At 44.1% G+C, this 11,219-nt stretch overlaps 1 protein-coding gene across 4 annotated transcripts; it reads left to right on the forward strand.

The window, feature by feature from the left end:
- On the forward strand, positions 1-4,931 carry ntpcr (nucleoside-triphosphatase, cancer-related). 4 transcript variants are annotated; one of them, XM_028989425.1, is made up of 5 exons: positions 2,412-2,989; positions 3,058-3,220; positions 3,293-3,386; positions 3,940-4,149; positions 4,573-4,931. In XM_028989425.1, exons 1-5 carry the CDS (start codon positions 2,911-2,913, stop codon positions 4,648-4,650), a joined length of 624 nt encoding a protein of 207 aa, XP_028845258.1. In that variant the 5' UTR covers positions 2,412-2,910; the 3' UTR covers positions 4,651-4,931. The 4 variants fall into 4 exon arrangements, 1 of the variants encoding a protein (XP_028845258.1); XR_003750549.1 differs by lacking the exon at positions 4,573-4,931 and having other exon boundaries at positions 1-2,989; positions 3,058-3,386; positions 3,940-3,994; XR_003750550.1 differs by lacking the exon at positions 4,573-4,931 and having other exon boundaries at positions 1-3,215; positions 3,940-3,972.
- Positions 4,932-11,219: the final 6,288 nt, after the last annotated feature.

Here is an 11,219-nt window from a genome sequence, read left to right on the forward strand (position 1 = left end):
GTGCGACGCGCGTTTCCACGGCGCTAATCGGCTGTTTTTGTTACTTCCCCTGCAAATGATCAGCAGCGACGAATCTCTTTTTGCTTTTGAGTGTTTTGTGCACCATGTCCGGCTCGACGACGGCAGCAGACCGGGGCCGGGTGTGGATCTCGCCGTCGGGATGAGGCTCCTGGATTTCCCCACGGTTATGATTTATCAGTTCGGCTCTCAGCCCCTGTCTGATAAGAAGCCGGCGGAGGAGACGTCGCAGCAAAGCGCATCACACTTCAGCTTTCTAAAAGGGAAGTCGTGCTTGTTTAAAACCAGCCTGGGCTTCCTGCTCACGCATCTGTCCTGCACTCCTCTCTATGCTACGGTCTTAAATGTGGCGGGAGATGTTCCCACTTTCATCGGAAGTTCACTCATCTCTCTGGCCACAATAATAGGTCAAATCAAAGCAGATGTGGATGCCAATGATATAAATACTCCTTCAGCTTTCGGAAAGAAGGATGTGCATGGAGTGTACAACCTCATGGGTGAGAAAATTGGGACAATGTCAGTGAATTACAGACTTGTGAATTTGGGGATTACTGTAGCACCCCACGTCAGCAGAGAAGGAGCAGCTGAGCAGAACTGGACACAAATTAAAAATGTTGATCCTGATGCGTTGCTGCCCGAAGACAGGAATTCACAGAACGTTCACGTCAATGGACGGCCACCTGTGGTCGAAGCAGAAAAAGTAAGGGCCGTGTCAGCCGGCACCCAAACTGAAATTGGGAGAAAGCACGTGAGAACCACAGAGGTGGTAACCGTGATAGCACATAAGGAAGAGCCTGGTCCTGGAGTCTTCTGTCCTCCACCCCTCTTCTACCGTCGCGCAGGGAAGAAGCAGGAGGGGGCTGGTGGAGAGCAATACAGAGTGGTCCGCCTGGACTCCCTCAGAGTTGAGGACTCTGAGGAGAACTCCTCTGAAGTTCAAGCTGCTGTTCACAGTAAGGATCAAATTGGAGCCGATGGTGCCCCAGGAGGACCTGAAGCGCAGCAGCGTTTGGCACAGAACCCTCTTGTAGATGCGTTAAGACAGCTACCTCTGCTCAATGCACTTCTTTTTGAACTCTCACAGCTGAGTGACCGGAGCCGACAACAGGCTTTAACTGTTCACCCGAACTTAGCCTGGCTTTACACGCCAGCGCAAGAACCCTCGGCTACAGACGTAAGGCCAGAGATCAAATCGAGTGAAATGGCACCGCAATTAAAAGCAAGGCGGTCACCAAAACTCAGTGATCCTCATGAACCAGCTCTCCCTCACCAAACACAACCAGCAACGGCGAAGCATCAGCCAAAACGGACACTGAGGATTGGTCTGACGCGCACTGTCCGACTCCGACATCAGCAAATTAACACCGGAGAGTCTAAAGGGAGGGAGTGTGTGGAGCGGTCAGGGCCCGGGCTGCTAAAACCAGGCAATAAGAACCCACTCACCAAAACAAGACTCAGACCTTCATCATCGAGAAGCACTGAATTAGATAGAAACATTAATACAGTAATTAGCAGCGACAATGCAGGAGAACCTTTGCAGAAGCCAAGACGTTCAACTGGACCTTTACCATCTGGAAGGTATTCCCATCAATCAAAGCACACTGGTGCCTCCTTCAAAAAACCAGATGATTTCAGCGCCGGTACTCCCAGCATGCTGAGCCAGCGTTCAGGTCCCGTTAATGTCTCTGATCATGCTGGCTACCATAGTCAGACACCAGAGAGCTGCGGGTTGAATTCAGACGTTCAGGAGGATCGTTCCCCATCAGTAAGCAGAACAAACAGCGCTCTCCTCAAACCTTCAGACCTCAGCATTGATGAGCAGCATGAGTACCAGGATGATTTTACCAGCCTGGACTTCAGCGAGGGTGGTTCTTTAGAAGCTCTCAGCAGCCCCGAGGTGGGTTTCCAGAGACCCCATTCCACCCAAATGTCCAGTTCCATAAATTCCAGCTCGGACCGTACTTCTTCCAGAAAGTCAGTTCTTCCTGTACCAGTCAAAGTAGACACATCCCCTCAGTGGTCCTCCAAGAGTTCTCGACCAGTGCATGCACGGTTACCAAACACCTTGCCATCAGGGGACTCCGACCTGGGACCCCCTTCTAGAGCCCAGTCTTCTCTGTCCGGTCATCTTCACAGGACATCTCTGGATGGCGAATCTGAGAGCGGACCGAAACCGAAGTGTGGTCGCGGTGACTCCGAGGATTATATTAAGGGCAGAAGTCACTCAGGGGACACTTCACCATGGGCTAGTGACGAATCCATCTCATTCTCTAATCAGAGTCATGAAAGCGATGAGCTTGGCTCACTTGGGTTCGATAAGAAATACAAGCACATTTCTGAGCTGGCAGTCAAAAAGCTGCCTGGATACACGCTGTGAACATGAGCTGAATTTGGAATAGCCTTTAAATCTCCTTTTATAAGAAACAAGATTTACAAGCATCATCATGCACTGACCCTCAACCCTATTTGTCTAGCATTTTGATATTTAGGCCATGTTGAGTTAAAAAATGTTTTTAATTTGTTAATTCTTCCTTGTAATATAAGTAGATTAGAACTAATTTTTCACAAGAAAGAACACATGCAATTTTTAGTTTGCTCCAGAATCTTTCATAATTACAGCATAAATATATTGCATACATCCACTCGTTGGAGCAGATTTTTTTTATTACACGGAAATAAAAAGTGGCAGAGAAGGTTTTGTACAAGGCCTGTAATATGCTAGCATGATTACACTCTTTGGGCCTCCATTAACTGTTGTGCATGGGTTATATGTTAGCAAACTATTTCTCCAAAATAATATGTTTTTCCGTGTTGTACTGATTAAACATACTTATTAAGAGATTAAAGAAACAGGTTTCACGGCACTAATCGGACTGCGCATGCGCGTCGACCATGCTTTTCGGAACCGATCAGAAGAAGAGTTTGCTGCCAAATCTCGCGATGAAACACGTGTTCCTGACGGGACCTCCAGGTAAACACAGAACCCCGCGGCGCCACGAGTGTTCCACGCTACGCCTTCAGCCCCTGTCTCTTGTGAAGGTGTCGGTAAGACCACGCTGGTGCGGAAGGTGTGTGAGGCCCTGAGCTGCTGCGGGGCGACCATGAGCGGCTTCTACACCGAGGAGGTGCGCGCCGGAGGGAGGAGGGTGGGCTTCGATGCGGTGTCTGTGGCCGGCCAGCGGGCGCCTCTGTCCAGAGTGGGGTAACTCTGTCTCTGCCTGCCTGTCCGACCTGTGTGAATTTCAATAAAAAACAAAAATGTTTTATTCACTAGAAACGCGTCCGCTGGCGGGCGCGCGTGCAGAGTCGGACACTATGTCGTGGACGTGACGTCATTCGAAGGCCTCGCGCTTCCCCTCTTCAAAAACGTGAGCTTCCGGCCAGTTCCGCACATTATAATCATTTTTCAATTCTTTTTCACTCTTCAGCGCACCAATTATCCATCACACTGTGACTAGGAGTGGACTGGGGCAAAAAGAATTCTGCCCACCTAGACCAGGCATATATCCTCACACTTTTCAGGACCTTCTACAGTCAGGGCTGTGTTGGCGAGTCAAGGGGAACCAGCTCAATATGAAGCTGGTGCCATAATGTTGCGCCTGTGTACCTGTGTATGTTGTAGCTATGTACATTTACATGTAGTTACAACAGCATTTCTTTAGACCAGTCATGAAATAAACAAATACATAACATTTGCCACCTCTGATCCATGTTAGAATCATTTTTCCATCTTTTCATTCATTTCCAACAAACATATATATATATATATATATATATATATTTTTTTTTTTTTTTTTTTTTTTTTTATTTTTTTTTTTTTTTTTTGCCCAAAATCACAAACTATCTCTCAGTGGGCTTTGACGGACCCTTGGTCTTCCAGTGCCCGTAATCGTCGTGCGTGGTGTTCTCTGCCCCAAACAGGTCGGTTCTGCTTCCGATGGACACAGGACGTTGTTTGTCATTGATGAGATCGGGAACATGGAACTGTTCAGCCAGGCCTTTATCCGTGCCGTGAGACAGACGCTGGACAGCTCTGGCTGCGCAGTTCTGGGCACCATCCCTGTCCCCAAGGGCCAGCCGCTAGCACTGGTGGAGGAGGTCCGAGGCAGGCAGGATGTGAAGGTTTTCACGGTCAGTGAGGGTGCTCGCCCGTCTCGGATGGCACGTTACGGAGAGACACGTTATCACTGCTGATTTGTAGGGATTACTCTTTAACTCATGCATGACTAATGCTTTAACAAAAGGTGTCTGAAAATGTCCCAGCTTCAGTGTTTCACTCTCTGTTACCCATCCCCCACATCATTGTCTACTTTTTTTTAATCAAATCAACTTTACTGATCTTTTTAAATATATATATTTGAAGAATAAGTTGCATCACTGGGTGTTAATAGCTGTAGCAGTCATGAGATTTGTTACCCTCTTCACGGCTGGTTCCTTCGCAAAGTCCCATTCTGCCTGATGCTGGGGCTGAGCCCTGTCAAATGGCAGGAGCAGAAGAAGGTGATGAGGACAGCACGAGCACTTTTAATCTGATCCTGTTCTTCTGTCCTGCAGATTTCGAAGGAAAACCGGGACACAGTTCTGCCTGAGATTGTGTCCGCGCTGCAGGAATGCCTGAAAGGATCGGCTTGAATGAGTTCCCGTGAGGTAGAGCCCAGTTGGACTAATGATTGACAATACTGAAAATGGACCTTCGGTGTATTCTTTGTTTTTGGTTTTGTGCTACATTTAGGATGTTTTATGAGATTTTTTTCTCTCATTTCATTGCATGCATCAAATGCATGTACTTTTGCTACCTTTGTTACATTATATGTTTGATTTAGAATGAGGTACAAGGACTGAATTCCATGTTCAGCCAGGGCAAGTCAATAAATGAGTCTTGTGTTCATTGAAAATAAAAATTTAGCATCTTTTCTATTCTCTATGGCCTTGATTCACACACAGTTTTTTGTCCTTTTTCGTCATGTATGTATGAGTGTAATATGCATATAGTTCTACAGCCCTTCTATAGTTATATTCTCTAACTATTGGGTTGTGACAACTGACATGCTTTTATAACACATTTACCCAAAATGTTGATATTAAGCCTTTATGGGTTTTCAGTATTTTATTTTTTTTTTTTTTCAAAAAAATTGTGGTTATTTTGGATTCAAAGATGGATGGAAGCTTCTATTTTAAAAGACTGCGATCATCCATAACAGAATAGGCCATAAATTGCAAGGAAATTATCCAATTAAACATTGATAGAATGTCATAGAATCCATTGCTGATCGACAGAATTGACATTCTGTCCTACAGTTTAAATGAAATGATAATGGCCATTCAAAATGTATTTATTCAAATAAGCACTTTAAATTAGGACATGTTGCTTGCTGTTTTTCTTGTCATTTGTTTGCCCACTCGTTGTCTTTGTAAATTAGCATATGTCATTTCTAATCAATTCAATCCAAGTGAAGGTCATGTTTGTGAAAATGATTGGCTCCAAGACAGTAAGTGCAAATGTAAAAGAACATCGCGCCTCATCTGCACCATTTGTTGCAGGCTGTTGACCTTTTGTGTTCCAAAATGCACTTTTACACGTTGACTACAGAAGCAGATTATGCAGTAAATATAACAATGGGATTTTGGGGGGCATTAAACGCTTAAATCCTCCATCTTGATTGGAGTGATGTTTGCATCACTAGTAAATGTGCTTTCGAGATTTCCCACCAGATAGATCCAGTCTAGTCAGTACATGATGGGGTTAAAAGGTGCATGCCACTGGCTCAGGCCACGTGACCGGCGGAGCACGGCGGGCAGTTGGCGGCGCCAGGCAGGACTTGCGTCAGAGGTGCACGGCTGCCAAAAGCTGCCCAGAAACACTGGTTCCGTCTATCGACGGCCACTAACGGCCTCCTGAACCCGAAGTAGAGCTGGCGGCTGTGTAATCCCTGCACCCGTCCGCACTATTCAGTTTAATTGCACTGAGAATCTGCATAATCCCCTGTCATAAACGGTAATGTGGTTTTAAGATTTGCACACAGCCTTTAGGGTCAAGGGCATTTGATTTCCCCCTCTTTTTTAAAAAATTAAAGGTGTGAAGATGCACTGGCCAGTGCTCGTTGCTGAATGAATATGGTCGCATTTGGGAACCGTGCGTGTCTTTTGAAAGGGTGCTCCGATATTTAGCGACCGTTTACTATTTTACTGATGAGATCACTGTACTGTAGCAGCTAGGAAGCCCCTCGCCCGCCACTCTGTGGGCTTTGCCAGCAGCCCTGCTGGGACTGGACAGATGGATTACATAACATTACCGAGGACGCTGCCACTCAGGCCAGTCGTCACCTGCTACGCCCCGCTGGCAGGCTGGACCTCAATCACGATGTCAGTGGAGGCTGGATACTTCACGTGCACTTCATGAGCTCATCTCCTTGCATGACTTCTTGTTGAATAGATTGAGCACTATTTAGTGTTCTATCCCACAGTTCTGAAGCTTGAGTAATTGTGATTAGTTGTGGCGTTATTGTGTCACAAGACACAATAACGTGTTGCTGGTGTTGCTGGTCTAATGTAAAATAAATTATTTTGCATTTTAAAGTCTTATTATTAGGACATTATTTTTTTTTTTTTTTAAATAATTAAATAGGACTTAAGCCCTCTTGCTCAATGGTGGTTATATCAAAATATTTCTCTGAGAAATCCTTGTATTAATATAAAATGCATTTGTCTTGAGAAAAATGTATACATTTTGGAATAAGACTAAAACTACATTATGCAGTTACAAATAATTACCTGATTTCTAATTTGAGTGCAAATTCAGTCAGTGTAATGCTGAATGAAAAAGGTCTGAATATTACTATATTTTGGTGTGTTTTTCATGTTCAATGCTTTTTTCAAATGGTAAAGAGAGAAATCCTTCAATTTTCATAAGTCTTTACAGATTGGCTTAAATCTCTGTTCCCCTAGACCGATGCTAAACTGTAATCTCTATCGTCATCGCCACACCCAGCATCTATCTGCATGCAAGGTTTTTCCCCCCATAAATGCAGATGACAATCCCCTGCAGCAGGGCTTTATATGGAAAAAAAGGCGAGTCAAATGAGCTTACTGAGAGGACATTGATTTCTCTCCTAATTTCCATATCGCAGCATTGCATTTCGGCTGCCAGACGTAGCCACTACACACATACACTATTGAGGGATTACTGCCACATAGCTTGATCCAGACAAGGTGGGGGCAAAATCCACTTTTGCATGTCTTTTGAGTATGAGTATGGCTTGAGTATGGTTTGGGTTCTATCACCTACAACTCTACAACCTGGTTACGGTTGAACCAGCCTTGTGTGTGAGTGTAGATCTGGGCCTACTGGGGTTAGTGAGGCTTTGACCAAGCAAAAAATTCGTTTATAACAATAAATAACAGGCACTGTATGAGAAGGAGGGAATAGGTGAATCAATTCCTGATCTGATACATCTATCTAAATGAAAAAACAGCTCAGACACTCATCTGCTCTTGATCTGAGCGGGGTGTGTGTTGTAAGATGATCTCAGCAGCACTTGAGGAGCATTTTCTTCAGAAGTGCGCCTGCTGGCCCATGCTCCCGCTGCCCCTGTTTTTCAGTGGTTTCCAATTTCACCTTTGATGTGTCTGATCAAAAGCTGACTGAGAGAACCTCTGCTGCAGAACAAGCTCTGAATGGGAGTCTGATGGACACAACTCCTACTATCCACAATACTCACACAGTCACTGCTCAGCCTGAAGCAGAACAAGCTGGACATCGTGCCCTCGGCGATCATGAGCTCCGCAAATGCTGACCAGAATCAGTCCAATACCTGAGGACCCAACACATTACACTGTGATTAACCAGAAAGCTCCGGATTTTCACAGAGGAGAACAGGGCAGTTCCGGCTGATTGTGTTGAGTGAACTTCCCATGACACGAGGGTCAAACACAAACCCCACCTCACAGAAGTGCTCCGAAATTCAATAAAAGCTCATTGAATGTGCAAATGATGAACAGTCCTATCTGTATACAGCACAAGCGTCCAAAAAAATGATCATTCAGCGTTGTACATTTCTAAATAAACTGTGTTATTTCTACCAATCTAGCAACACAAGTACTCAACTTAGATAAAAATATGTTTCAGACAGATGTTGAGAGATGAGAATAAGGCCAGAATAAAATATTTAAATATGAATGTATATTTCTATTCAGTTTCTGGCCAGTTTGAGTGATAATGAAGTTGTCTTTTTTCAGCTAGTTTTGCAAGTACAATTTCTTTTTAAAGCATTCATTGATTCCTGGTTTGCAAATGACAGTTGTGACCTTTTGATCTGTCCTTCCAGCCTTTGCATGGTGCACATGACCTTTGTGGCACCAGCAGGGCAACCGTACAATGGACTGTTATTGACTACTGACCAGGGAACCTGAACACCGACTGATTCCATTGCTGAGGGCGACACTGGACTCCTGACCCTTTGACTTAATTGATGGGTGACAACTGGTCAAAAGCCCTTAAAGCCAATTTCCTCATTTATCAATGTCATCCAGCCAAGTGGACAATGAAACCAGTCGCCGAGGCTACAACGTCTTTACAATTACAAGTCACATGTCTAGGAAACAAAGTTCTAGTCATGAATTCATCTTGTCTGGTGTGATGTTTTGTGGCAGCTACAGCAGAGCCAGCGTCTCCATTCTGTCGAGCCATCAATGCGACCGTGAGGCTCAGCGGCGGCATGACATTAATCATCACAGGTGATTAATGCTCTGGCTGCCACCATGTGGCGTTGTTACGTCAAAATCTCTTCTCAGCGGCCGTGGCACAACAAATTCCTGCCTACGGAGGTCCTGGAGAACGACCGTAAAACTTTACTTTTAAAAGAGCTCAGAGCCTTAATGTAAAGAATGCACAATTAAGAAACTAAAACCCATTCAGCTACATAAAACACATACACACTGGGTGAATTGGTGAATAAAATGTTCATAGGTGTGAGTAGGTGGTGAGTGTGCCTGGCAGTGGGCTGAGTCCTGCCATACACTTAATGTCCAGGGACGGGCTCAGGAATAAGCAGTTATGGACAATGACTGAGAGAGAGGATATTTAACAGGGTCTAGAGCAATACAGGTCTGTGTGAACTCTGTCAGATATCAGATCATTGTTTTACAGCTTTACATATGTTACTGTACAGCAGAAATGTTTTTCAATGAGGGCCACATATAGAAAATATGCTCACTACTTTTTTGAGGGGTGACAGGCTATTTTTTTAGTTTGATTGTAAAAAAACAAGGAATTTTATGCCACTGTCACGCGGCCATTCCTCCACCAGGCCCGCAGAGGGTGTGCAACCACCCATGGGGTTGCCTGTCCGGAAGGGGAAGAGCTCAACGTGGTATATAAACATCCGGTGGCCATCTTGCCAGCTGCGAGCTCATTGCGTGTTTACTCCCGGTGCTACAAGCATTTCGGACTGACCAAGCTTCACATCAACTTCCACGTTCTGGACTCCTCTTTTGGATCGCAAACTTCGGCTCATGTATTTGAGAGGACTCTTCAGGACCCTCCATGGAATGGGCTGCATTTGAAAGAAGAGGACAATGTCAGCCTTGGAAGGAAACGAATGCCGAATTGAGTCCTGTACATTCACTTCTATCTTCTCTTCCAGGCCTGTGAATGCATTCAACATGTCACTGGGTTGCAGTGTGTGCTGTGTTCCTGATCCCACCATGACAAAGCACACAGCAAAAGCCGATTATCAGGATTCTTCACACTTCACAATCAATCGCCTACAGGCAGAGCTGGGACTGAGCTGCTGAACATTGATTTCCATTTTGTCTGCCTATTTGATCTTTTTTTTTTTTTGTAGTTTTAGAAATATATCACACATAAAACAAGACGCACACATCAAAAGAAGAAGTTCCCCCCTCTCCAGATGTCACCTTGGGGAAATAAACCCAAAACAGTTTATGGTTAATATCATACGTCAGCATCTCCAATGATAGAAGAACAGACAATTGACTCTACTACATATCCTTACGTGGCATATTTGCAGTTGATCCTAAGAACAGAATACAGAAAGGCAAATATCTCTGAAATTAGAGTTTATTAATTGCTCTTCTACGTAAGAAATCTCTGAAGAAATTATTCAAAAGATTTAAGAGTCCTTTGATCAAACATATCAGAGAAACATGTGAAAGTGAAATGATTGTCATTGTGAAACACCGCAGCACGGTGTGCACAACGCTTTTAACCCCATACCTAGTAAGCAGCCATGAAATGCACCCAAGGAGCAATGTATTAAGAACAGAAAACTTGTTGGGTTTTTTTTTTTACCATTACAAATATAATGTGAGATTAAAATATTACTATTACAAAATATCACCAAAGCAGGGACTTAGATAATAGGGTAAATTTTGAATCAAATTTAAAAAGCAAGAAAGAATATTCATTTTAAAATAGTTAACCAGGACCACCACAGTTCTGTTAATCAAAGGAGAATAATTCTTATTTTCATTAAATTATGGAAGTCTTTAGTAAAAAATGAGTGAATATTTAAAACCTGTATGAGAAATGGGAATGGGAAGTATCAAACCAAAGTAGCCTGTGGGATGTTCAAGGGCAATGCGACTGATTTGTCAAAAATGCATTTTATAGATGTATCAGACACTACTGAATGTATCAGTAGTGTCCAGCACATTTGGCCCAGAAAGTTCTGGACATGATAGATATAGGAGCACACTGTCTGCATATAAAGAAATGCGATTGTCATGGCGGATCCCCCAAGGTCTCCTCTCTTCCTCAGCACCAAATGTTTTTACCGCAGTAAGCAACGCAGCAGTTGACGGCAGGGCCGACATGTGGAATAAGCCATATAGGCAAATGCTAGGAGCACCATCCATCCAGGGGGCACCACAAATAAAGGCCTTTTTAAAGCGAGTTAGTAGGCTACAATCAGAGTGCAGTGCACACACCAGTATTTGAGGGAAAATTCAAAATGTGACTGCTTTGGGAGTAAATCTGAGTGTTTTAGGATAGTAGGATATATTAATTATGTTTTTTCTTAAGCAACAATAAAAATTTTTACAACTCCACTACTGGTCATAGCCATAGTTTTGGCCTGAGTGTGAGCATTTGTTTTCTGTGTTTCAGGTGGCATGTGTGAGGAGATTTTCCCATGTGAATGCTGACCTTCCCGTTCCTGTTCCCATTCTTCCATTCCCAAAGC

This window comes from Denticeps clupeoides, chromosome 8 (genome assembly GCF_900700375.1).
Source record: "Denticeps clupeoides chromosome 8, fDenClu1.1, whole genome shotgun sequence".
In the NCBI taxonomy this organism is placed as follows: domain Eukaryota; kingdom Metazoa; phylum Chordata; class Actinopteri; order Clupeiformes; family Denticipitidae; genus Denticeps; species Denticeps clupeoides.

Bases quoted from the DNA above. Each gene is read 5' to 3' on its own strand.
- ntpcr (XM_028989425.1), top strand. From the start codon at position 2,911: ATGCTTTTCGGAACCGATCAGAAGAAGAGTTTGCTGCCAAATCTCGCG. The intron at 3,221-3,292 runs GTAACTCTGTCT...TTTATTCACTAG, and splicing joins GCGCCTCTGTCCAGAGTGGG to AAACGCGTCCGCTGGCGGGC. The intron at 3,387-3,939 runs GTGAGCTTCCGG...TGCCCCAAACAG, and splicing joins CGCTTCCCCTCTTCAAAAAC to GTCGGTTCTGCTTCCGATGG.